Source organism: Chelonoidis abingdonii, chromosome 4 (assembly GCF_003597395.2).
Source record: "Chelonoidis abingdonii isolate Lonesome George chromosome 4, CheloAbing_2.0, whole genome shotgun sequence".
Classification (NCBI taxonomy): Eukaryota; Metazoa; Chordata; order Testudines; family Testudinidae; genus Chelonoidis; species Chelonoidis abingdonii.
Genome location: NC_133772.1, coordinates 142104960 through 142132581, shown reverse-complemented (window position 1 = coordinate 142132581; position 27622 = coordinate 142104960). Strand labels below are relative to the sequence as shown.

At 41.3% G+C, this 27622-nt stretch overlaps 1 protein-coding gene and 1 non-coding gene across 9 annotated transcripts; both read right to left on the bottom strand.

Annotated features, from left to right (window-relative positions):
* Positions 1 to 68: 68 nt before the first annotated feature.
* Positions 69 to 27622, bottom strand: PRPF39 (pre-mRNA processing factor 39). Of its 8 annotated transcripts, XM_075065731.1 has the most exons (15): positions 25670 to 25758; positions 25417 to 25485; positions 25151 to 25313; positions 24902 to 25020; positions 24200 to 24367; positions 20492 to 20657; positions 19696 to 19803; positions 17174 to 17338; positions 16729 to 16855; positions 16322 to 16590; positions 15511 to 15695; positions 13886 to 13960; positions 6606 to 6726; positions 5642 to 5707; positions 69 to 918 (listed from the first exon to the last, which is right to left on the bottom strand). In XM_075065731.1, exons 3-15 carry the CDS (start codon positions 25235 to 25237, stop codon positions 862 to 864), a joined length of 1713 nt encoding a protein of 570 aa, XP_074921832.1. In that variant the 5' UTR covers positions 25238 to 25313; positions 25417 to 25485; positions 25670 to 25758; the 3' UTR covers positions 69 to 861. The 8 variants fall into 8 exon arrangements, with proteins under 8 accessions (XP_074921832.1, XP_074921828.1, XP_074921829.1 ...); XM_075065727.1 differs by lacking the exons at positions 25151 to 25313; positions 25417 to 25485 and adding an exon at positions 27226 to 27622 and having other exon boundaries at positions 25670 to 25795; XM_075065728.1 differs by adding an exon at positions 27226 to 27605 and having other exon boundaries at positions 25151 to 25795.
* LOC116834500 (small nucleolar RNA SNORD127) lies at positions 16166 to 16253 on the bottom strand. Its single transcript, XR_004375962.1, has one exon. It is a non-coding gene; the product is annotated as a small nucleolar RNA SNORD127 (small nucleolar RNA).

Below are 27622 nucleotides of genomic sequence, written 5' to 3'. Positions count from 1 at the left end.
CACTGAGTTTTGACATTCACACAGTTTTAATGGGATAGCAAAGAGAAAATCCAACAAAGCTCAAAGAATTACTGAATTCCTTGGTTTTATTACAAAAGAGAATGATCACTTTGATCAAAATGAAAAAGTTTACTCAACTTGTACATGAGATTCTAAATTACAAACATCCACCCCAAACACCATAGTTTCAGTGCTTTTTTAAAAAAGGGATGCAACCATTTTGCACTGCATTTAATGTGACCCCATGTAAAATATAAAATACACAACTTTCAAATGTTGACATTCCTGTATGCATTATGATCATGGCAATAAACAGACTCATTAGGGCACTGCTCACTGAGACCATGAAAAATTTCACAGGAGGAGCTGGGTAGGAAATGAGGTTTTTGGATGGTGAAGAGGAGAGCAGGTAAAGATGGAAAAAATTAAAGGAGGCTGCTCATGTTCATAGACCTTTCCATACTGTTCATCTCCTGTATTGGCTACTGTGACAAACACTGGACATCAGAATTTCCTCATTGCTTAAAAGAAGATTGTAGCTTGAGGGATTCAAAAATACCTACTGAAGCAATGCTGACTCAAAACAACAGAACAAAAAAAGCCTCCAGATAATTTTTCCATAAGTTAGTGTGGGAAATAAAGTTACATTTCTGGTAACTAGCAGTGTACAGAGCTCAACGTATCTACCAACACACAAATCTTGCTTCACGTACCCCATGAACATGGGCTCGTTTCACATGCAAAAAGACAAAACTGCAGGTATTACAATAGTTCATTTGTTCACATCCCTAATTTAAAAAAATATATTTTCATACTCCATCTTTGCTGAAACACCACAACGAACTCCAGTCTCTCTTCTGATCAGGTTGGTGGGGGTGCATAATACTGTCCATAATTCCATGCGTTCTGGTAGTTGTACTAGAAGAGACATCATGGGGAAAATGAGCAGAAATCATTTTTCAAATATATTTGATAAGTTGCAGTTTCAACAGAATCAGCCAAGTGTCCTCCGGCTCTTTATAGACTAACAAATGTATTGGAGCATGAACTTTCATGGGTGAATGCCCATGCATGCATCTGACGAAGGGGGTATTCACCCACGAAAGCTCATGCTCCAATATGTCTGTCAGTCTATAAGGTGCCACAGGATTCTTTGTTGCTTTTTAGAGATCCAGACTAACACGGCTACCCCTCTGATACTTGAGTTTCAACAGACTACCTCCACACATCATGTCAGGAAAGAATACTTACCCTGCACTGATTGGGATGAGTGAGTTGGTGTTGGTCTGCTCTGAGCAGGGGGTTGGACTAGATGACCCCCTGATGTCTCTTCCAACCCCAATAGTCTCTGATTCTATGACTGGTTCTCCATGGTGGTATGGTCAGTGTGCATCTCATTGTAGGTAAACGTGCCACAAGACTGGAAGCTTTTGAACTGCTGTGGCCATCAGGGCTGCACGTGCACCCTGTGCCCTCATGCGAGAGCATTAAGGGCAGGGAGGCCATAACCTTCCAGCAGCTCCCTCACAAATCAAAGCCTGTGGTTGGTATGGACTCTGGAAAGCGGGGCTAGAGGGCAGATCATGTGATCTGTAAAGACTGCAATATCTCAAAGACCGACAGTTACTGTACAGCATGGACCATTCTCTCAAAGTACCTGTCAGTGGATCCCAACGTAAGTGACTGGCAAAAAGTCCCCTCCCTGGAGAACAGGAATGAGAAATTGTAAACTATTTTAGTCAAAAACTGAAGCATCATTCCGTCAGGGGCATTTTGTTTTACCATTTGGTTGGTAGGTTCCTGCCTGGCAGATCTCTGATATTGGAACATTGCTGAAGTAGGCTAGAGAGAGAGAAAGTGTTTCCTTAGGTCTAGGACAGGACAAACCCTATTTCTTTGTACAGGGTACTGAAGGAATTAGCTGAAGAAATCTCGGAACTACTGTCAATAATATTTGCAAACTCATGGATGACAGGAGAAGTCCTGGAAGACTTAAGAAGGGCACTGTATGTTAGCCTATCTTTAAAAAGGGAAAAAAGGAGGCGCCAGGGAACTACAGACCAGGCAGCCTGACCTTGGTACCTGAGAAGCTACTACAGCTATGTATAAAACATTCAATTTGTGAATACATGGAGGATGAAGGAGTGATCATTAGCAGCCACAATGGATTTATCAAGAACAAATCATGCCAAACCAGCTTGATTTCCTTCTTTGACAGAATAAGTGGTTTGGTGGATAGGAGGAATGTGGTGGACGTAATATACTTGGATTTCAGCAAGGCTTCTGATATAGTCCCATGTAACATTCTAATAAGTAAGCTGGAGAAATGCGAGCTCCCTGGAACTACCATTAAGTGGATATATAATTAGTTAACTGCACAGAAAAAGTAACTATTAATGGAATGATGTCAGATTGGAGAGAGGTCTCAAGTGAGGTTCCCAGAGATCTGTTCTGGGTCCGGTGTTATTTAACATCTTTATTAATAACCTGTATGTAGGACTAGAGATCACATTTGCAGGTGAACAAAGCTGGGGTGAAGGGGGTGGGTTGCCAACACTTTGGAGGATAGAGCTAAAATCCAGAGGGATCATGATAAATTGGAGACCTGGGCTATAGACAACAAAATGAAATTTAACAAAGACAAACGTGAGGTGCTACACCTGGGGCGGGGGGGAGAATGCGTGAATACAGAATGGGGGATAACTGCCTTGTAAGCAGCACTGCTGAGAATCATCTGGGAGTTGTGGTAGATCACAACCTCAACATGAGTCAGAAATGCAATGCTCTTGCAAAAAAAGCAAATGGAAGTTTAAGTTGCATTAACAGAGGCATAACATGCAAGTCACAGGAGGTGCTAGTACCATTCTTCTCAGTGTGGTTAGACCTCAGATGGAGTACTGTGTCCAATTGTGGTCTACAATGTATAGAAAGGATGTAGTGAAACTGGAAAGGATCCAGAGGCAAGTGACAAAGATGATCAAAAGGACAGAATGCAAACCGTATGAGCAAAGGCTGAAGGTATGTTTAGTTTGGAAAAGGAGAGAAAAGGAGGTTAAGGGGGAAGACAAGATATGGTCTTCAAATACTTGAAAGGCTGCCATCAAAAAGATGGGAGAAAAGTGGTTCTTTCTTGCCACACAGGGTAGGACAAGAGGGCAGTGGGTTCAAACTACAGCATAGCAGACTTAGATTAAATCTCAAGAAAAAAAACTTTCTAGCTGTAAGAACAGTAGGACAATGGAACAGATGCCTAGGGAGTTTGTTGAAGCTCCTTTACTGGAGCTTTTCAAAAGGAGGCTGGATAGTCATTTGCCTTGGATGGTACTTCCTCTTTGGCTCCTAGATGAAGATACAAATCTACTTCTGTTTGCAGCAGGCTCTTGTGAGAAAGATCCAGTGAATGAAATTGGATGGAGCAGCCATGGGCACTGATCTCTAACACCTACCAGTCAGATGTTATGGCATACCACACCTGGTGCAACAGGGTAAGGCAATTTACAAAGGTTACGGGTTCTGAACGGGCCCTAAGCCAACTCCTGACAGTCCCGTCAAATTTACTAACGTGCCATTAGTGCTGAGTGTGTCACTGAGGAGGAGGAAGATGTGTCTCCTGGCATATCTAGCCTCTATCTTCAGAGTATGATCAGGCTGCTTGGTGGGATATGACACGTTCCTCTATCTCATCTGAGGTTGGCAATGGTACAGTTTGTGTTAAGGGGCTATAGTAAACATTCCCAAGCAGCACAGGATAGTCTTCGGGTATGTCTTCACTACCGGCTGGATCGGTGGGCAGCGATCGATCCCCGAGTGCTCTCCCATCGACTCCTGTACTCCAGCTCCGCGAGAGGCTCAGGCAGAGTTGACGGGGGAGCGGCAGCAGTCGACTCACCGCGGTGAAGACACCATGGTAAGTTGATCTAAGTACATGGAGTTCAGCTACGTTATTCACATTGCTGGAACTGCCTAACTTAGATTGACCCCCCCCCCCCCCGGCCAATGTAGAACAGGCCTTCAGGTCCTTTTAGGAATGCAGGGCATTGTCTGTGTGTTGGCTGTCCAATTCTATCCCTTCAAAGAGTAGATCCTATATCATGGCCTGTACCTCGTTGGGAACCACTGACATCTAGAGCCATGAGGCATTTCATATAATAACCACTATAGCCTGGACCTGGATGCCACGTCCGAAGCATCCATGGCTGCTTGTAGGGCCATCCTAGCTCCTAACTGGACCTCTTTGATGACCTCCTTGAGCTCATTCCTGTTCTCTGGTTGGACAACAAAGGCTGTTACTATGTCCCAAGTTAGAAAATTGTATTTGGCCACAAAGGCTTTGTAGTTTGCCACTCAAACAAGGAAGAAGGCAGAAGAGTAGACTTTCCTCTCAACCCAACAGAGTTTCTTGGCGTCTTTATCACTCAGGGTGCTCTTTGTTAGACTTTTCTCGCACCACTGAGACTGCCAACAAGCCCAGAATGGGGTGGGCATAAAAATATTCATAGCCTTGTGCACAACTTGGTATCACTTCTCCACTCCTTTTGCTGTGGCCAGGATAGTGGCAGGCTGACGCAGTGAATAGCAGACAGACACTCTTGAAACAGATGTCAGTCATACAAACTCTGTATGCTGACACCGAGCTTGGCCAAGTGAAGAGAGGTTTGACCTCATTAAGACATTACGTCAAACCATCCTTCAGTTATTGAAATGGTAATCCTGGCTGGGCTTGGTGCCATCAGCATAACAAATTTACAGGATTTCTCTTGGTTAACTGACATCTATTTCAGGAGTCTCCGCTAGTCTCTTAAGCAGATTTTGGAATGTCCTAAAGTCAGCCAGCGCTCAGATCATTGTTTTGTCTTGTGACTAGGCTGAAACATCCTTATAAGACAAGGTAAGATTCTGTTGTTCCTCTGATCCTACATTCAGGAATTCCTGGCTTTGTTCCAGGCCCACTGTCTGTGGTCTAGCAAGCCACACAATTGGGGAGTGCAATCAACCTCTTCCTAGAATGGGATGGGGCTCTGCTCTTGGAATTATGCAAAGGAGGACCCCAGTAAACCCAGGAAGTCAATGGTAGCATTCCATGTGGGTATGGCTGGGCTTGCCTGATCATGGCAGTCCAATACTAATCTCCATGTGGCTGCAGGCCCTTTAGGGAGATCCACCTGGTCTATCCATGGTCTCACAAGTCAGCCTCAAGGAAGAAGATTACCTGCTTGAGGGTGGTGAGGAATAGATTTCTTCTAGAAGTGGTGCCAAGACATATGACATTCTCTGTATCAGGGACCAGGACAGTGGTTGTCTCAGAACCAGGGTCCTTTTCAACATGGGACCAGAATCCTCCACAAATACATATATCAGTGTCGTCAGTGACTTTTCCTACGGTCAATGCTGATGGTTAACAAGGAGCCATCTCTAGCTCTAGATTTAGCGTGAGGCTCAGTGATCTCCCTGCCTCCCCTCAAGGCTTTATGCAGTCTTTCCCCTGGAAGATCCCAAGTGCTGCCTAGAGTCTCTGCCCTGATGTTTGGAGTGGCCTCCTGATGCCAGACTTTGCTACCATTGATGTCTGCATTTGCTCTGCCACCAAACTGGGCATCTTATGTCTACTGGAGGGGTTACTTGCAGATGTTCTATCTGGTACCTGACTCCTGGATCCAGAGAGGCCCTTCATCGACTGCTCCAGTGAATGGAGCTTCAGTTCAGTGTCCTGCAATTCGTCAAAGAAAATGATCGGAATATGCAGAACATATATCTGGTGCGTGATTCACTCCCAAGCAGAAGAGGCATATGCTGTCCCCACCCATTAACAGAATTAGCCCATTGCAGAAAGAGCAAGGCTTGAAACCCAAAGATTTAAGAGTCCACCATTAGGTAGGTGGTTGAAACCTGCTATATGGGGGCATGTCCAGCTGTCAGGAATCAGTCTATGTGGGTCATAGTTTATCTGTTGTTTCTACAGCAAGTAAAGTGTATTTTGGAAAGTTCTGAAGAGTTTAGTGGGAGCAAGCGCCTAACAGATTGGACATTTGCTAGGTTCTGTCTTGCTACCATGGGTGGAGAGACAAAATTAAGTGAGGGTCGCAGCTGCCCTGCCCCTACAGGAGCATGAGACAGCACAGGAGGCACACACACCAAGACTGGCATCCACACAAACACACACAATGATGAAATGAGTTTCTCTCAGATGAATAACTGTATAAAAAGCAAGTCAGACCTCATGTAAGCGTTGAAGCATTTTAAGAAAAACTCACTAACAGGGCAACCCTGAGGTGGCCTTTCTGCAGAAATGTGTAGTCCTCCAACTGCAGGGTACAAGGTTCCAGCATGAAGAGAGGCTGATTTCCCTCAACTGTTTGTGTATTTTGGCGTCTTTTTTATGCAAGCAGACCCATATAAGACGAGTCAAGTCGCCGAAGAGCCAGTCTTTGCCACTCTTGGTCCACGACAGAGGAACAAATTCATGTACAGAGGCAGTGTGGATGCAAAAGGAAAGTTTCATCTGAAACATTAAGTATCTAGCTGCAGATAAATAAGGTCCTTGGGGGTAAAACAGACCATATACATTCAGAATGTACAGTCACAGAAAGTGATCACCTCATACCCACCTGATACCATGCATTATAATTATATGCTGCCTGATTTGCTTGCATGTCTCCATCCATCATTTGGCCAGATGCCAACGTTACATCATCTGTATGTGCTTTCTTCTCATCGGGTTCCCCTGAGCTGCAAAATTAAACAAATGTGTTTTGTTTAACAAACTTGAAAACATTGTCTAGAAAAGATTTAATTCCTACATGAATGTGTATTTGTATACTTTATAAGAATCAGGGTGACATTTTCAAGCCCGGGTTTCTGAGGTGGGAACCCAAAGATGGAATCCAATTTTGAGAGGTCAAGCACCAGGTCCCTTTCAACCGTGATATTCTATGATTCTATGCTGCTTTCACTGAAATCAATTGGAGCTGTAGATGGCAGCACCTAATTCTTAGAGGCTACTTGTTCAGATGCCTAAATATGGATGGAGCTACTCAGCTTTAGGTAATCAAGTTCTTACCCCAAGATTTAGTTATTTTTGGCAGCAGCGCTCTTTACCCTGTCTCTGCCCTGTAACTTCTAAGTTAATGACTTTGCCAACAAGTCCTTTATGTTGAAGAAGGGAATATTCTAACATTCCTAAACATCTGGGGCACACACTTCACTAACACAAGAATAATGGGTGATAGTAACTTAAGTACCATTCTAAACTGAACACCTCCTTTCAAAATAGGATGCATTTTTAGGTTTAAGTGTGGCCCAAGCCAAAGTTCCAGGAATTCTTCCTGAGATGCCACACTCCATGTTATTTTAACTACATGTAGTAATCCTCTATGCCTGGCAATCATGGTTAGGACTGTTAGTTCCAGTCTTGTAAGGGCAATGTCTGAAACTCTTATGTGAGTAGACTCGTGTACAATGTTGTGATGTGTGTCTTTCAAGATCAGAAAGTCACTGCAGAAGGGATGTAGAGGGGCCCAGGGAGTAGTTATGGAGCACCCTGTCCCCAGTACTCCCCTGTCTGAAAGCAAAGGGAATACATGTGCTTGATCAATGGATTTTCCTGCCTCCTAGGCCTATTTCCGCAGATAGTCAGGCCTGGCTGTAGACACATTGACTGTTTGGACTGAAAAGAGATTCACACCTTTGCAAGGCCTGGGCTTACCCCTGGCAGTCTGGATCCAGGTTTTGCTTCTGGTTCTCTCTTGTATGCCAAACAAGTGTTCTCTCATAAGAAACAGCCTCAGGGGCCAGGGGCCATTCACACACTGAATGTGGAAATAAGTCTGTGCAGTGTTTAATACCATCTTGGCATCTAATCTTATCCTGATCACACATCTTTTGTAAGGTCATGGATACTGTTGCTCCTATTATACACAGTGGTAATATAGGACATACTTTAAAATGCTCTAGTTTGTTGAAAGGATATTTTCTTCTGGTATCCTTTCACCTACAAACAGTCCCAAACCAACTACCGAGATTCCTGTAGCTGTCAGGCATCATCAGCAAAGATTAAAATCCCTGAGCTCCAATCTAAAAAGGCTTATAAAGAAGTAAAAGTTGCTTTGAGACTTGTTAATTTAAGATTGGCATCCCTCACTTTAGAGTTTTAAGGATCAGGTTATTCCACAATTTTCCCAGGTACTCTAATTCTTGCTCCAAAAAATGATTTTGTGTGAGGCACTTTAACCTCTTGATCTAACCAGTCACATATATTGGCACAAGGTGCTTGATGCAGCTTCTGGAAGATTATTTAAGACCATTTTAATTATTTTTTTGGTTATTTGTGAAAAGGCTAACTGAATCCAGCCTACAGCTTTTCAACTAGTTATACCCAAGACTTCTGTCCTGAATTCGGATATAAATTGTGTTTGCAGGATTAAAGACAGGTACTTTAACTCTTTTCTACTCCCAATCAAGAACTTATATTAACTTTCAAATTATTCCAAAAAATGAATACAAATTTTGTACTCACTGAATTCTCAATATTGTGTGAAGTTTATTCTAGATTTTAAGCATGTCGTATTAGTGGGGTTTAATTTATGCAAGTTAAGTGCCAGCTTGTAACGTTCCCGTTCATTGGTATGTACTGCTCTGTTCCACACTGGTTAGGCCTCAGCTGGAGAACTGTGTCCAATTTTGGTTGCCAATGTAGAGAAAGGATGTAGCGAAACTGGAAAGGATCCAGAGGCTTCATCCATTCACCATATCCCACAATCTGTTTAGATCAAAGGGTGTTTGGAAGCCACTTCTATCTGATAATTTTCACTCCATTTTACTGGACATGTAAACTGTTACAGGTTTTCATCCTAGACTTTTCATTACTCCAAAGGAATCCTAAGACTGAAGTTTTTGGCTATTTGATCTATGCAGCCAGAATATCTAAAACCAACGTTCGGAATAATTAGACACACTTTGGAGATGTAATCATTTTCAATTGTACTTAGTCTTCCTTTATATTCTTGTTAACTACGGCCAAAATTTTCCTTAGGCAAAACTGACCTTTTGTAAAGCACTTTGAGATCTATGGATGAAAGCCCTCTGACTGAAAGTTCTCACTTGGAAAGGGTCATGGCTGGTGAGATGAAGCAGCTGGGGGACTAAGGGAATCAGCCAGCTGGTACTCGACAAAGAAGAACTTGCAATGGGAGGGAAAGGTGTCACCAAACACCACTGCTAGCTCTTTCTCTGTCTTCAGACAGTCTTCCTGACCCTGGCGGCTTCCTGGTCTGGACTTGTTGGAAATGCCTGCATCTCCTCACTGATAAAACCCAGGCCACGAGAACCACCCCATGTGAGTGGAATCTGTCTATGGCGTCCCTCAGGAAGCAGGTGACAGATGCACAGGTGGCGGTGGCTCCCGAAGCAGAAGGGCTTCATCAGTAGGATGCCCGTGGAAACATCTGGGATGAAGGATGCTAGATGACTACAGTGGCACCAGGGGAGGACGGAGAACCAGTTGCTGTATGGGGAGGAGACTGGTCACTGGCCACCTCAGCCAGTAAGCAGTGTTCCACCTTCCACCCAAGTCCCCTGTCCATCGAGGTGAAGAAATGGTACACTGTACTGGCAATGAGTGACAAGAAGCACATCTCAATAGCTAAGGACAAGGAGCCACAAGCCCCTAAGGCTGGAAGGCTCACAGCCATGGCACCCAAGAAGAGGCAATATAGGCTACTGGTGGTCAGGGATTGCTGAGGGGAACAAAGGCATTAATCTGCCAACCTGATATAATGTTCCGGGAGGTGGGCTGCCTGCCTGAAGCCTGCATCCAAGATATTACGCAAAGGTTGTCAAGGCTTATCTGACCCTCTGATCGCTACTCCATGCCTCTCATCCACTTGTGCACTAGCAGATCAGCAGCAACTAGCAGACTCTGGGAACAAGGGTGAGAGTCAGGAGCTCAGGTTGTATTCTTGTCCATCCTTCTGGTTGAGGGTAAGGGCCCGGGCAGGCACATGTGCATCCTGGAGATGAATGCGTGGCTGCACAGCTAATGTCAGCAGAAGGTTTAAAACAAACAAAAGGAAGTATTTCTTCACACAACACACAGTCAATCTGTGGAACTCTTTGCCAGGGGATGTTGTGAAGGCCAAGATTAAAACAGGGTTCAAAAAGAACTAGATAAGTTCATGGAGGATAGGTCCATCAGTGGCTACTGGGCAGGGATGCAAAACCATGCTCTGAAGTGTCCCTAGCCTCTGTCTGCCAGGAGCTGGGAATAGGCAACAGGGGATGGATCACTTGATTCCCTGTTCTGTTCATTCCCTCTGGGGCACTTTGTATTGGTCGCTGTTGGAAGACAGAACACTGGGCTAGATGGACCTTTGGTCTGACCCAGTATGGCCGTTCTTTTGTCAATGGGAGGGCTTTGGCTTCCCTGACCACAGGATGCTGTTCTGGGAAGAGATGGGACCCACCTGACCAAGAGGAAAAGCATCTTTGCACACTGACATCCTAACCTAGGGAGAAGGGCTTTAAACTAGGTTCAAAGAGGGCAGGTGATAAAAAAGGCAACCCTAACAGAGAGCTAGTTGTTGGGAAGGGGAGACATGGAAATTTACAATAAGATCACAGGACCCACAAGAGGCAAACCAGTGGGGGAAGCTGCTCAACATCTTAGATGTCTACACACAAATGCAAGGAATATTAGGAATAAGCCAGAAGAACTGGAAGCATTAATCCATAAGCTAAATTATGACTTAATTGGCATCACAGAGACCTCGTGGGATAAGTCCCATGACTTGAATACTGGGATAAAGGTATATAGCTTGTTGAAGGAGGACAGGCAGGATACAACTGTTGCATTACACCTCAAGAATATATACACAAGTTCTGTGGTCCAGAAGCACAGCAGAGACAGACCAGTTGAAAATCTCTAGGAGAAGATAAAAAGGAGGAAAAAAAGTAGGGGTGACATCAGGGTCGGATCTCCTACAGACCACCAAATCAGGAAGAAGAGGTGGATGAGACATTTCTAGAACAAACAACACATATCCAGAACACAAGACCTAGTAGTAACTGGGGACTTTTCCTACCCAGATATCTGTTGGAAAAGTAATATGGCAAAACACGATTTCCAGTAAGTTTTTGGAATGTATTGGAGACAACTTTTTGTTTCAGAAAGTGCAGGAAGTAACCGGGGAGACAGCCATTTTAGATTTGATTCTGACCCACACAGAAGAATTGATTGCAAACCTGAAGGAGGAAGGCAATTTGGGTGAAAGTGATCATGAAATGATAGATTTCATTATTGTGAAAAAAAGGAAGGAGGGAGAGCAACACAATAAGGACCATGTACTTCAAAAGACACAAACCTCCGAGAACTTGTAGGTAAGCTCCCATGCAAAAAAAATCTAAGGGAAAAAGGAGTTTGGAAGAGCTGACAGTTCCTACAAGTGACAATATTAAAGGCACAACAGCAAACTATCCCCATGTGAAGGAAAGATAGAAGACTTGTAAGAAATCAATATGGCTCCGTCAGGTGCTTTTTAAGGACATGAACATCAAAAAGAAATCCTACAAAAGGGGAAGCATGGACAATTACTAAGCAGGAGAACAAAAGAATAGCACAAGCATGTGGAGACAAAATCAGAAAGGCTAGGCACAAAATGAGTTGCACTTACCAAGGAACACAAAAGCCAATAAGAAGAAATTATTTAAATACATTTAGGAGTAAGAGAAAGATGAAGAAAAGGATAAGTCCTCTCCTTAGTGGGGAATGAAAGCTAATAACTGATGACATCACCAAGGCTGGGGTGTTTTATTTTGAGGTGCCTATTTTGCTTCAGTCTTCACTAAAAAGGTTAATGGTGACCAGATGTTCAACACAATATTAACAAAAAGGGGGAAGGAATGCACCCCAAAGTAGGGAAAGTACAAGTTAAAGAATATATTGATGAAGTGGGTGTATTCAAATAGGCAGGCCTGATGAAATTCATCCTAAGGTATTTAAGGAACTAACTGAAACTCTCAGAACTGTTAGCAATTATCTTTGAGAACTCCTGGAAGAGAGGTGAGGTCCCAGACAACTAGAGAAGGGCAAACGTACAAAAATAACCCAAGGAATTACAAACTAGTCAGCCTATCTTTGATACCTGGAAAGATACTGGAACAAAATTATTACACAATCAATTTGTAAGTACCTAGAGGATGATAGGGTTATAAGGAATAGTTAGCATGGACTTGTCAAGAACAAACAATGCCAGACCAACCTAACTACCTTCTTTGACAGGATTGCTGGTGTAGTGGATGGGGGTGGAGGAGGGAGCATTAGACATGGTATATCTTTATTTTAAGTAAGCCTTCTGAGACAGTCCCACATATTCTCATAAATTAGGGAGATGTGGTCTAGATGAAATTATTGTAAGGTGGGTGCACAACTGGTTGAAAGACAGTACTCAAAGAGTAATTATCAATGGTTCGCTATCTGGTTATCTAATGAAAATATTGAATAGTACCGGACCCTGTGAGACCCCATTATTGACTTAAAATTTGCAGATGACACCAAGCAGCATAGGCTGCAAGCACTTTGGAGGACAGGATTAGAATTAAAAGTGACCTTGACAAACTGGAGAACTGATCTGAAACAAGATGAAATTCAATATAGACAAATGCAAAATACTTCATTTAGGAAGGAAAAAAAATAAAATGCACAACTACAAAATGGTGAATAACTGGCTTAGGTGCTAGTACTGCTGAAAAGAACCTGTGGTTATAGTGGATCACAAATAGAATATGAATCAACAATGTGCGCAGTTCCAAATAAGGCTAATATTCTGGGATATATTAACAGGAATGTCATATGTAAGACAAGAAGTAACTGTCCTGCTCTGCTAGACACAGGTGAGGTACTGTGTCTAATTCTGAGGCCCACACTTTAGGAAAGATCTGGACAAATTACAGAGTGTCCAGTGGAGAGCAACAAAAATGATAAAAGATTTAGAAAACCTTATTTACGAAGACAGGTTAAAAAAAACTAAGAAAAGAAGATTTTCATTAACCCTCCCACACCAATCTTCAAATGTGTTAAGGAATGTTATGAAGAAGACAGTGATCAGTTGTTCTCCATGTCCACTGAGGGCAGGACAAGTAGTAATGGGTTTAATCTGCAGCAAGAGAGATTTAGGTTGCGTAGCAGGAAAAACTTTTTAACTATAAGAGTAGTTAAGCTCTGGGATAGGCTTCCAAAGGAGGTTGTGGAATAGCTGTCATTGGAGGATTTTAAGAGCAGGTTGGACAAACACCTGTAAGGGATGGCTTAGGTTTACTTGCTCCTGCCTCAGTGCAGGAGGCTGGACTCAATACTTCTTGAGGTCCCTTCCAACCCTACATTTCTGTGATTCTATGGGGAGGGTTTGGGGTTTTTTTGCCTTTTTTTTTTTTTAACACACATTTCCAGGAATTCTAGCAGCTTCCAGCATAAGCATTTGAGTTTACGTACTTTTGGGATGCAAATGCTGTAAATTAAGGCAAAAAACATTACAGTCAAGTTAGAGCTGTAACTAGATACACTACACTCTTATTTGATATTTAGCACCACTCCCTTTTCTTTTGGGTCTCCTGACAAGACAGTACAAAGCCCAAAATAGCTGTAAGGGCTTTAAAAAAAAAACTCAACTTGAAAAACCCAAAGTACTTAATGATGAGTATGAGGCAGTCAATGACATTCTCTGAATGTTTTAGAAACATTTCAATATGTTTTGTTCCAAACACACTAAACACAGTCTATACATTGACTTCTACAATACCCCAGGATCCTCTCTTTGCTACCCCGGAATTCAAAGCAATCCCACTATTGCATGAACTATTAATTGACTTAGGAGCATGAGGTGAATACAGTTCATACCCATTTTCAGCTTTCCTTTTTAAAGAATCCTGCTCTTTTAGAAGAGTTTGATGTTCATCATAGGCATCCAAAAGCCTGGGGGAGGAAAAAAAAAGTCACAAACACACCCCACAAACTTTGTTTAGCATGCATGTTAAATTTTCAAAATAGTACAGCCTGTAAATAATTAGGCTACCAACCTGTACATCTTCCATCCATGGTCAAAGGATGCTGTACAGTGACAATTGTTAAGTATGTCTATTTCAGACTGTAAAAATTCTTTATTACGATGAAACGAAGCAAAAGTAAACTAATTTTTTTAATTGAATTAAGACCGAAATAAAGCTATCCGCTATGACGTGAGGAAGACCAAAAAGCTTGCTAGTTTGAATGATTTTCATAATGCACAGCATGTATTTAGAAGTGTGTTAATGTAGTAAACAACATTTTCAGTGGCATGTGAAGACATTTTCCCCACAAAAATACCAACCTACCATTACTTACAGTTGTGTTTATATTAAGCATTTATACTGCACCATAAATATACATGATGTTTTACATGTGTTGCTATCATTCATATAAATATCTGAAGATCTTTCACAAGTAGTATGAAAAATAGAGGAATTCAGTGCTGCATGAAGAGCCATATAGCTATCAAGTAACAGTGTATAAAGCAGCCCATCTTTCAACAGGCGCAACAACAATTTTTACGTTTCCTAGATATTTCATTTAATATAGGCTCAGCTACTGGTTCAGATTCCTCTTACTACTGCAGTTCAAAAGGTGACAGACCAAAACTGCTTCTTCCATCAGCCATCTCCTTTACACAACTAGGTCTGGAGTTCCATCCCCCACCCAGTCTTTTCGTTCTGCACATCTCAGATATTTTATCCTGCAGCACCATATCAGAACCTAAAAGCTTGTTTTCTCTTAGCCAATTTCCTTTCTGGGAGTTACATGCATAGTTCCCATGAAAATCAGTGCATATCAGAAGACAGAATGTTACCATAGGCTATTATTAGCAACGTGCGGTGCAGAAAAGCTAACTTATGGCTTGGATTTTCCAAGCTAAAAAACAGGAAAATTACACTTTATGGTAGTATTGAGAATGAAGAGAAACAAAAGTATTTAATTAAAAGCTGCACTTGTGTAAATGTCCAATGCCCAGAGAAGGCTCAATGCAGAGCACACAATTAGAAAGCCTGTGATTTCTGAACACATTAATGATACTAGTCCTCAAGGATAAGCCAAGTTAGGGCAAGTCTGAAAATGTAAGATGTGTGGTTGTGGGTGAAGTTAGAGTACAGAAAAAAAAAGAAAAAAAAAGCACCAAACACTTTTCTTTGTGTCCTCTTTCGAGAATATCCCCCACTATAAAGCGTAGCGACAGCTTTCAAAGAAAAAGACAACACTTTTTTGAGCTGAGAACAAGCATGAGACAAAATGGCAGCTTTTCCAGAAAGTTGATAATACTTGAAAATAGGAACTTGTTACGAATTTGTCTGTCCTCAACTCTAACAGTGTTACAATTGCAGTGCTAAAATAATTGTTTAAGGAGCATGTCTAACAGAAACTCTTCCCCCAACGTTATAAACAGCACCTCATTTAGTAACCCCATTACAGCCATAGTGTAGGTTAAATCTTACTTGTTGACGTCAGAACCAAAATCTTCCAGAAATTCCACTTTTCGTTGAGAAAATGTAATCCTCATTTTTATAGACAATGTACCATTGACAGCTTTGTCAAAACATGTGAGGATGTTTTCTTCATTTTGCTTAAGATCCCCACTATACTCCATTTCAAGTAAGTTGAGATACAATTTAGTGTTCTCCTGTGCAAAACAAGTTACAGCGATTGTTGTAAAATACTGTTTGCCCAAGTACATCTCCAGCATTTCTTTCAAATAAGTTCGACAGCTCTGCACACAAGCATCTTACATTGTAAATAATAGATGTTATGGTGTAGTCAGTACAAAGGTTTCCTGTCCAAAAGTGTAAACAGAGGTGCTCTTTGACCTGTGTCATTTTATAAATAGATGCACATGGTCTACAGTAGGTCTGAGGGCATGTGTATCCTTGTGATTAGCATGAGGGCTCGAAGACCAAGCAGTTCTGGCACCCAAGCAAAGTGATCCCGCACTAACACGACCAATGGTATTTAATAAATTCCTCCCATGCAATGTCAGCAGCCCTGCATTGTTTGTGATTCTTGAAAGGGAAAAACAAGGATGTCTCAGAACACTAGGGGAATCATGGATGCTATCTGAAGAGTGAAAAAGGTAAGATTCATAACCTGCAAATCTGGCAACATCAGCTTAGAGGGACTGGTGTCTCCATGTGGCAATAAAATGCTTTACATACAGTCTGAAAACCTGTCATCATTGTTGCCATGTTTTAATGCACTGACTAAAAGGAGGAGGAAATTAAATATCATATAAAGCTTTTAGGAAACACATACTTTGTCTCTCTCAATGGCTTCCAACAGCACTTTTCTTGCTTTTGGAAAGTTCTTCTGAACTTTGAAAAGATGTCGAGTTAGTTTGATGGCATAAAATGACGATTCACCGCTTGATTTAGCATTCTTAACAGCTTCCTGAAGCAGGTGCTCAGCTTCTTCCATGTTTCCATGTCGGCGTTCTAAGCTAACTCTTCGCAAGCGAACCATTGCAAGTCCCAGAACACACTCTTCAAATGTTTTCAAAATTCTTCTTGCTTCATTGATGTTCCCTAAAAATGTTGGGTAAGTATTTAATGCAGACACCATGCATCCATCAACTCTTAAAAAATAAATAAATCAACTAATCACTGCCAGCAACAATCAAAAGGCTAATTTAACTAGAAAAGCCTCACTAACTTGGCTCTTACCCTGCTGTTCTTCAAAGGCAGCCCATAGCATATGAACCATTGGTTTCTTAGGAAGGTGTATTGTACAGGCCCTGCTGTAGACATGTCTCACTCCTTCAATACTGTGATTCTCCATATACTTGGCATACTACATTTGAAAACAGAGTATAGATTGAATAATTTAAAGCTTATTTTTGGTCTTTAAATACATGACAGAACAATAAAATTCTTTTGTTTAAACCCATTCAGCACCTTTATTGAACCACTAGACTAGTTTCTGTAAGGAAGGACGTAGAGAGGCAACGAAGTTGGCATATGCAGCAGTCAAATCTGGTTGCAAGCAGACCATCTCCTAATGCAACAGATATAGTTATATATGAACAACATTCAACAAGAGTACAAAAGGTTAGTCACTAGATCAATGTTTGCAATCAGTAGGAAATTATTAGTAAATCACTTCCCTTACCTTAATCCAGAAGTCCTCATAGAGGGCACATGAAATAACACATCTTTCAAAGAGGACCACAACTCGCTCATGAGTCCCATTTTCTATCTCAAACTCTAAGTATTCTTTCCAGTTTTTCAACTGGGCTTTCTCCAAAGGTTTTACATGGAAGTAAGGTCGTTTTATCTGCAACAGATGAGTAATACTGGAGTCAAATTCAACAACTTCGTCAAAAATACAGAGCAAGATAAACTGTTTGGATGTTACTTTTTATTGGAATTTATAACACACACTGACTTTTCAGAATAATAATCTTATGTAGGCTATTCAAATATCCAGATCTGAATGGACTTCAGGGTATGACTAATTTTAAGTTTGGGCCAAAATCTAAGTCTTGTAAAAACAGCTTTTCCAAAAGAATCTTTTTTTTAAATAAATTACCCACAACAGTAATGCTGTTAGTAATTAATCAATCCTCTGCCTTGTCTGCAACCCAAACACAGCAGCACTGAGAACCTGTAAGAGACTAAGGGGGGATATGATAGAGGTCTATAAAAATCAAGAATGGTGCGGAGAAAATAAATAAGGAAGTGTTATTTACACAATCACATAACACAAGAACCAGGAAACACCCAATGACATTACTATGCAGCAGGTTTAAAACAAACAAAAGGAAGTACTTCTTCACACAACACAGTCAACCTCTGGGATTCATTGCCAGGGGATGTTGTGAAGGCCAAAACTATAGCAGGGTTCAAAAAAGAAGAACTAGATACATTCATGGAGGATAGGTCCATCAATATGTATTAGCCAACATGATCAGGGAATTAACCCCATGTGCTGACTGTCCCTGTCCCTTGAATGCCAAAAGCCAGAAGTAGACAACAGAGGATGGACCACTTGATGATTGCTTATCTGTTCATTCCCTCCAAAGACCTGGCATTAGCCTCTGTCTCTAGACAGGATACTGAGCTAGAATGGACCACTGATCTGACCCTGTATGGCCATTCTTATGTAAAAATGTTGATCAGGCTCCTCAGATCAGACATGGCCACTCTGCATGGTATTGCTAGCATATTATGGTCCCAAAAGGAAGCATTCACTCTGGCACAAGGGTGATCTTGCACTGGTATATAGCGAGCCCTATATCCATAAACCCTCTAAGCTGCTGGCATGGCAAGGAGAGGGGGGATCCATGGTCAGGCCTCCCCTCTGGTTTTTGAGCCTTTATGGCTACTACAGACCACTGTAAGGTTGTACAGACCTTGTGCTGCTCAAACACAGAACAGAGAACTCAGAAACATGGACTGGAATCCATGCAATGCAAGTAAGAGCTTTAATGCAGCTTTACACACTGCCTGACCTACACTTATTTACTCTGGAGTACCATCTCCACTGTTTTGTTCATGATAAACTTTAATTTAAAATCATTTTTTCCCATAAGAATATAAGAACATAAGGGCGGCGATACTGGTTTAGACCAAAGGTCCATCTAGCCCAGTATCCTGTCTTCTGACAGTGGCCAATGGCAGGTGCGCCAGAGGGAATGTACAGAACAGGTAATCGTCAAGTGATCCAACCCGTCGCCCATTTCCAGCTTCTGGCAAATAGAGGCTAGCGACACCATCCCTGCCCATGTCACAACGTCCATGTGAAATAATACAACTGCTAGTTTAAAACCAACAGAAAATTACTGCCAGACGAACAGCAGCAAGACCAGGAACTCCCCCCATCTCCCATTCCCTTCAATGGGACATGAACGTCACAGCCCAATCTGAGATCACTTAAATGTAAACACTAGCCATAAGCAAGTTTTTCCTCTTTAAAAATAAAGACAATTGAAGGCAAGAATAACGTCCTATTATATTTACATGGTAAAGTAATGGAGAATTCAGAAGCTGAAGTTGCAAAAGTAACTCAGCTTCACTGAATATATACAATTTCATATGCCTGCTTAGTTTAATTACTGTTTGTTACAAAGCATGTGCAGCACAACATGGTGTTATTGGATGAATAGTTAGTCTTTGCCAGTCTCAACTGGAATTTTAGTTGTGAAATTCTAACACAGCAGTATTAGATTTTTGCACTTAGCTGTACTCTTTAAAGTTTCTATCTTGGTGACAACATAATTTTTAAGATACCATTATAAGAAGCTTTTCTTTCTATTGAGTAGTTTTAAATCTGTAACATACCACATTTATGAAGTAGTACCCTCTTTCTTATACATAGTATGAAAGATGCTATATGTAAAGTTTACATTTAGTAAAATGTATTTTCCCCACATTGCCTCTCTCAAAATAAAACTTAGTACCTACCTCACAGAGCTGCTGTGAGAATTAGTTATTAATAATGGTATATTTTTAATAAGTACTCTTTTTGAAGACAGAAAAACTGAGGAAGAGGGTAAAACCATTTATTTGCCCAAAGCTTTACAGTAATTTAGTCAGAATGAGAAACACCAGGAGTTTCTGATTCCCAGTCCCATGTTCATGCCTTTAGACCACGCTGCCTTTCATACAAAAAAGGCTAACAAGAAAACTTACTCCTTCTTCAAAGGTCCACCTCTTGCTGACTTCATGTTCATTGTGATTGAACATTTCTTGATGAATCTCTTGGATTCTATGTCTCATGTTTTCTATCTCAGTGATTAGCTAAAGACACATGATAAAAGCAAGTGATTAATATTGGTCTGTAAAATATCAAGTTTACAACTGCATTGTATTATTGACGTGATCTGCATAAATTAAAATATGAAGATACACAGCTACTTTAGGTGCTGTCCTGAACAAGAGGGATAAAAATGCACATTATCTTAGCTCTTAGTGCAATGGACCTGAGGAAGTCTTGGATCCAGTGGTCAGCCTCTTAATTTCTGAAGTGATACAAATCTGAGATGCGTCATATCCAAACAGGATTCCATCTTTAGTATGGTACAACTCCAAATGGGCACTTTTTTCTAGCTGGTTCCATGCTTTTGCAAGGATCTGCACAAGCCATTACTAAATAAATGAGAACTGACAAAACATGCTGTAACTCTTACCCCATTTATCTGAAAGAGTCAATATTCTGCTAAAATTTTGTAGATCACTTTTAAGTTTAAAATGTTAATTACATTTCTTTCAAACCTATGTAGTGTAAGGGAGATCTCTTCTGATCTATACAGCCACACACTAACTGCTGCTCTTTGGCTCACATGTAGGAGTTGACACTCTACACTATGGGATCAGCTCAGCCAAAAACCACAGTATAGTACCTGCAAATAAAAGAAAACTCTCTTCTCAGCAGCAGCAGATTGAACAAACATGCAAAGGTGTTCCGCAACCTTGCCTGCACATTTACCTTTGCAGGGTCAGTTATGTCCTCAATTCCAGTAGGAAGGTCATCTCCAGGTGGTGCATCATCCCCATTATGGCCATTGACAGACGCCAATTCCCGGCGCAGCTGAATAAACTGCTCAGGAGTTAGAAGGTCTCGAGGCAAATTATTTTGTATGTGTTCTTTAAATCTGCAAAGAAACAGGATTTCTTCACCTAACAAATACACAATTTTTACGTTACATTTTAAGAATACTCACTTATTCTAAATTATATGACAAATGTGAGAAAGTTACTCACCCTGTGCAGTAACAGAGGTTCTTCAGGATGTGTGTCCCTGTGGGTGCTCCACTTTAGGTGTCGCTGCGCCCCTGTGCTCATAGCCAGAGATTTATGATAGCAGTGTCCCGGTTGGGCCGCACATGCACAGTTCCTGTCTCATGCCGCTTCAGGCGGTTAACTGGTGCTGTGCGACCAACTCCCTCCCTTCCACCACCACCCATTTCTTGTCTACTGCAGAGTCTGTATATGATAGAACTCCAAAGCAGAGGGGAGGAGGGAGGGTAGTGGAACACTCACAGGGATATACATCTTGAAGAACCTGTTACTGCACAATGTGAGTAACTTCCTCTTCTTCTTCCAGTGGTGTCCCTGTGGGTGCTGCACTTTAGGTGACTTCAGAGCACTGCCCTCTGGTGGAAGGAGGGGGCTTAAGAATTGAAGTTGTAGCAGATAAAAACACTCTGTGACCAAACAGGGCATCAGAAGATGTGTGTTGTTGCAACACAGTGTTGTGTAAAAGTGTCCGGTGAGACCCAGGTTGCAGTCCTACAGATTTCCGCAAAGGGATGTTGTTGAGAAACGCTATGGAGGTTGAAAGACTCCTAATAGAATGCCTATGGATCCCAATAGGGAGCTGTCATTTATACTGGAGATAACAGAGTCTGATATCCATTTGAACAGGCATTCTTTGGAAATGGCATGCTCTTTAAAGCGTTCGGTGATAGAAACAAATAATTTTGGAGACTTGCGAAAGGATTTTGTTCTATTCACATAAAAGGCGAGAGCCCTGCGGATGTCCAAGGAGTGTAGTCTGGGTTGTCTACTGTATGTGGTTTCGAAAAAAATGTAGCTAAGTATATAGGCTGGTTAAGATGAAATGATGAATCCATCTTGGGCAAAAGCTTAGGATAGGGTCTGAAGATACTTTATCTTTAAAAAAGATCATATAGGGTGGATCCCTCACGAGAGCAGCTAGTTCTAACTGCCTGGCCAATGTAATGACCACTAGAAATGCAATCTTCATAGAAAGGCATAATAAGGAGCTTGTAGCTATGGGCTTGAAAGGGGGCTCGGTGAGGGCATGGACGACTAGGTTGAGGACCCATGGTAGGGTGGGTTTTCAATGCGACAAGTAAGTCTGTGTGACATAGGAACTGCTGTGACGTGTCTGATCTCAGTGGGATGGTGGAGCTCGGTACAGTATGCTGGAATGAGCTTATCGGCGCTGGTGTGTGGCTGTTGTGCATAGTACCGGCAGTAGGTGGCAGCATTAGCACAGGAATGCTCAGTATCGATGGCTTACTTGCTGTTATCAGTGCCGTGGCATGGGGTTTCACTCTTCCCTTACCGCCTGTGGCAGAGCTCGACTGCTTTGGTGCTCTGGGTTTCTTAGTACCATTGGGACGTGGTCTGTCAGCAGTTAATATGGCCGGCGCGGTCAGTACCGGGAGCATCTGGCCACTATTGGAGCACCTTTACTTGGCCGATTCCGGAGTCAGGGACGTGGTGCCCCGTTTCTTTGCTGCCTTCTTGGCAGGTTGTTCAGGATCTTTTCCTCTGAAAGAAGGGCCTTTGTCCAAGGCGGCAGTTGGCGATTTCTGTCTGGGAGGAGTTCGTACCTCAGGCTTGGACACCGGGTGAAGAGATTTCTCCATAAGGAGAAAGCTTTAGCTGTAAATCCCTTGCCTTTTTTGTGTCGGCTTTCAAGTTTAAACAGTGCGAGCACTTTTGCGGTATATGTCCCTCACCAAGACAGCAGACGAATTGAGAGTGTCCGTCCAAGAGGTGTATTGAAAGCTGGCACGTAGTGCAGCATTTAAACCCTGGGGAGCCAGGCATACCCTGAGGAAGCTTATTCTCACAGTGATGCAGAGAGATATAAAAGTATAGTGCCACTGTAATTAGGAAGACCGGAAAATTTATGATCCTCTGAGGAAATTTTATTTTATTTATTTTTTTTTAAGGACGGAGCTAAGGTAGGAAGAGGAAAAAAGTCTATTGTATTCTAAAAACCATGAACAATTGCTAAAGGGACAGGAAAATTAATTATTTCTCGCTGCGAGGCGCTGCTGAGTACTCCGATGTCAGGAGAGAAGGAACTGGGGGGAGAAGGGAGGATTGGTTGTACAGCACCAGTTAACCACCTGAAGCAGCGCGAGATGGGGATTGTGCATGTGCGGTCCAACAGGGGCACTGCTACCATAAATCTCCGGCTACGAGCACAGCGGCACTACGACATCTAAAGTGAAGCGCCCATGGGGACGCCACTCGAAGAACTGATTATTAGCACAAGTGGATGGTTTAAGAACCTAGAACTCTGCTGGAAATGCAACTTCTCACAGTGTACATAATACTTAGGTAGTATCTACTAGGTGTGCAAAGCAGCTTCCTGTTTCAAAGGATCATGAAAGGCAAACATTAAGGAGTGGCTTGTAACTGTGAATACCTTTGCAAACTGTGGTGGGAAAAGGCTACCTACTCAGTGAATAGGATGGCATAGGATGTTAATTCTCAGAGAATGACCACTTGCTTGGGAATTCCTAACAAAAAAATTCTTTAGAAACAACTAGGAAGACTGCTGTACCTCTTAACTAGGGTTTCTGGTTTTTAATGTTTACCCTATCCAAATTAACACAGATGATATTTACTATTTAAAACTGAATAAAGTATTTTTCTTAAATTAGTTTATGGAAAAAAACAGTTCATCTGAGAATTGCAGCAAGATATGGAATTAGAAAGCTGAACAACATAACTTTCTGGTAAGATGCACCCTTTTCTGGGTTCACCCCATTTTTCTTCCTGCTAACAATTCCCACAACTTCCTGTTTACAAAAAAGTTGGTCATACGTGAATTTGTAAATTTTGATTTTTCTGGTTTTTCTCTGGACACCAGTTCCTAACCTTTGCTTCAGCGCTCAAAAGAATAAAAAGATCTAAGTCTGTACAACACTCAGCTGGTTCGCAGTTCCAGGCAATACTGATTTCAATACATTTTATTGTGTTGTACATTTTGCATCAGTTTGAGGTCTTGCTGCTCCAAAGATCACTTCCATGGCTCCCTAAAAAGAAGTCTCTGTCCATTCTTAATGAAGATGAAAACATTTTCAGTCTCCAATTTTCTATTAGCCCTTGTTTTATTTATTTATTTAAAGAAATGCTAGCATGTGAAACAGTGCACTCACAGTATCAACATAAGAACTAAAATATAGATGGCAGAGTAAGACACTATACAAATGTATTTGCTCATAATAAGAAGTCAAGTTTACCCAGAAGCTTTGTTTTTTGGAGCGACAATCACTTTTATTACTGGCTTAAGTGTAATAAATTTCTAAGTTCCTGTTTGGATTAAACAACTTTGAGTTTTACAAAAATATTAAAAAATTAATTATATTTATGCCTATTTAGCACAGTTAATAGCATGAAGTTAACTGAAGCTTTAAGCTGTCCTTACCTCTGGAAGTGATGGCTATAGAGCTGCGTTGGAATCCCCAGGATACGATCATATATAGCTGTAACTTCTCGTAGATTGCCTTGTTCATTTTCCCAATTTATATACATTTCCCATAGTCTGTCAGAGCGGAAATCTGTCCCTGCAGCTAAGACTGCATGTTCATAGGCTCTGAAAAAATGAAAAAATGTTTAATAGCCATTTCTGAATGTAGTACCTCAACTATTCAAGGAGCAAGAAGAATTAAGTGGATTTTCATTTTTTTTTGTAAGAGCCTCTGAATGTTCTATTTAGCTTTTACTGCATTCTTTTGGGGTTTCAAGCAATGCATGTTACCAAATATGTTCCTCTAGATACATAATAAATACAAGACCTTTTTAATAAGCAGCTCTACAGTGATTTTTCCTAATATTTTCACAATAAAAGGAATAAGAGCAACATAAAAATAAGCCATAAAAAAGAAATCAAACCACTAAAACCCATGAGGACTTTCTCTTTAAAGAGCCTATTGCCAAGGCTCTGAGGAGTGAATGGAACTATTTTATCAGACAAAAATAAAGAGACATCAATACAGCTAGATGCTACTTCAGCTTTGCTCTCATGGTTAAAGATTTTACTTTTTCATGTAGCTACATATCATTTACAACAGTGCTCAGGTGTCCCCCGCCCCCCTTTTTTTTTTTTTTTTAAACACAAACAACTTACCCTCTTACGGTATTATTAGTTTCAGGGTCAACAGGATCCAGTGTCTCTTTTAAGAAGTTTATATAATGTATCCAAAGATCAACACTAAGAGGTATTGCCTGCAGCCCTCTCCGATACACCTATGAAGAGAACAACATAAACTGTACTTCAAATATTTAATAGCGTCCTAAGAGAGAGGCAACACTGTGTTATCCGGTGAACCTTAGAAATACTAATTACTGGAATTTTGTTTAAATAATCTACCATTACCATTTGGGTGGAGGTTGGATAGAACATGGCAATGTTCTGATCTCCACGTGCAGAGTCTTGATCTTCAAAGCGCAGCGGTCCCTGCATTCTGACCAGGTTGTGTGGGCAGGCTTTGGGGTACAGACCATAGGGCACAGACCCATTAGAGCATCATTGACAGCGTCTGACCAAAAATGCAATAAGATGTAGCAATTGTGACCAGCAAACCAACTATATTGTTTTGAAAATGAGAAATAAATGTAAGTGACAGAAAAGCCCTGCCCTACTTGTTAAGCTGCAGTGTAATACAGAGGCTTGCACTGCAAAGCTTGACAAACTGTAGAGGTTTAACGCACCTGCCAACAAAGAGAGAAAATATTAGCTACAAATGCCACAAAAAAAAGTGACAAATGCAAACAAAATCCCTATAAATCTGATCATATATGGTAGGTACTGGCAGCCAAAATGACTTGCAGTGGTTTAGTCATCATTTGGCTTACAGGACCAAATGGCGATAGCTATATCCAGCTACCAACGTACCTCATCAGACTGTTTAATGTTGTCATGTCGCTTTTCAAGGTCTGCATACTTTTTCCAATATCCATAGCAATATGGATAATGTGTGAAAAATCTGTCAAATGCTTTCCTGGCAGCCAGCAAGTGGTTCTGTAAGAAACATACAACAGAACTGTAACTACAGTTCTTAAGAGAAAGTTTCAAATAACTAGAGAAGAGCATGAATTCTTACATGGAGAGCACCATTCCAATTCAAACACAGAAAGCCAAGTCGTAATATCAGGTGCTTTTCCATAGTTTTATAAATAACTTTGAATAACTGAGCACAAATAAGTACAACACAAAGACCTACGCTAACTTAAGTTACAGGTCTACAAAGCTGCAAGCAGACACAGCTTAAGTATTCCCACACTACTGTGCAAGCATCTTCAATCAGAACCTGTTTCTTTCCACTTCAGCCACTGCACTTGATTCTTTAGACCAGTGGGTCTCAAACTTTTTTACTGGCGACCCCTTTCACATCACAAGCGACCTTAGAGACAAATTTGTTAGTCTCTAAGGTGCCACAAGTACTCCTGTTCCTTTTGCGATTTTATAGGGACAGTCCTGATTTTTGGGTCTTTTTCTTATATAGGTTCCTATTACCCCCCACCCCCGTCCCGATTTTTCATATTTGCTGTCTGGTCACCCTATCCAAATCTCAACGAGCTGTCAGTAGGACTCCGAGTTTTCAGTGATTCTTTAGACAATGACATCAATGTAACTCAGCAAGCCATAGAAACAAAAATTTCCACACAAAACTAGACTAGCATTTGAACTTTTAAAAATAGACTGAGAAAAAGCCATTATCTGTTAGCATCTAATGTCTGCATTACAAGCTGTGTCAGTAGTAACACTCAGAAGGTGTAAATCATTATCTGAGTGCTAAGAGCTGGACAAGCAATATTCATCTACTAGCTTGATCGTAATGCAAGTAAGATGAGTGTGGTTTTGTAGCTTGGTAGAGCTACTCTTTAAAAGGATGTTACAAGATATAACAATGCTATTTTAAAAATCTAATTAGAAAGTTTCACAATATTAGTGCTCTCAAGACTTAATCATCTTTATTTTTTCCTCTCAACTAGCTGATGACATGGCACAATCACAATCGGCCACAAAAATTGGCCAGAGCTGCAGTGTCCTCATGCTCTGATTGTCCCTAACCTGTGACTGCAGAAGTCAGGGCTGGAACACTCAATAACTGCCCTGTTCTGTTCATTCCTTCTGAAGCTTCTGGCCCTACCCACTGTCAAGAGATGTGCTAGATGAACCACTGGTCTGACCCAATATGGCCATTCTTATGTCCCCTTTTTGAAGTGACTAGAATTCTACATGCACAAAGCACAGAGATTTAAGAACTGAAGTCAGAGCTTGTACCTTTAAAAAAGAATATGGCCCAGTAGTACAGCAGAAATCCAGAACCACTGTCTTCAAACAATACCTGCTAGGGACTGAGATACAACTTTAAATTCAAGACTGGAATCATAGGACAATGCGTTAATTCATCCTTCTATGCATTTTGGGAAAAAAGATGTACTAACCTCCTGCTCTACGTACTGCAGCAGATATACCCAACCTGTGAAATCCTGGGGATTCTCCTCTACTACTTTCCAGAACTTCTCATATTCAGGAGGGAAATGAGCCTCAACATCAGTCGTGTGTAAACTTTGAATATTTGGTATTCCACTCTCTTGTGTGATCTCCTCATTTACATCAGGAGAGCTATCAGGAGACTGTTCCATCTCTGTGACACTCATAATCTCTGTACTAAAGTCCATAAGCTGCTCTCCTGCTGCACCAGTGCTATTGACTGTGTTGTCATTACGTAGGTTACAGTCATCCTCTGTATGATCTGAGTTCTGCATAGCTGCTGTTTAATGTTGTTCTGTTGAATGATATCCTGTGGAAATACAGATTAAAGGTTACCATCTTCCAGAT

Bases quoted from the DNA above. Each gene is read 5' to 3' on its own strand.
- PRPF39 (XM_075065727.1), bottom strand. From the start codon at position 27,549: ATGCAGAACTCAGATCATACAGAGGATGACTGTAACCTACGTAATGAC. The intron at 20,658-24,199 runs GTAAGGACAGCT...GTTTCTTTGCAG, and splicing joins TATAGCCATCACTTCCAGAG to ATTTAAAGAACACATACAAA. The intron at 16,856-17,173 runs GTAAGGGAAGTG...TTTCAAATGTAG, and splicing joins ATGAGGACTTCTGGATTAAG to TATGCCAAGTATATGGAGAA.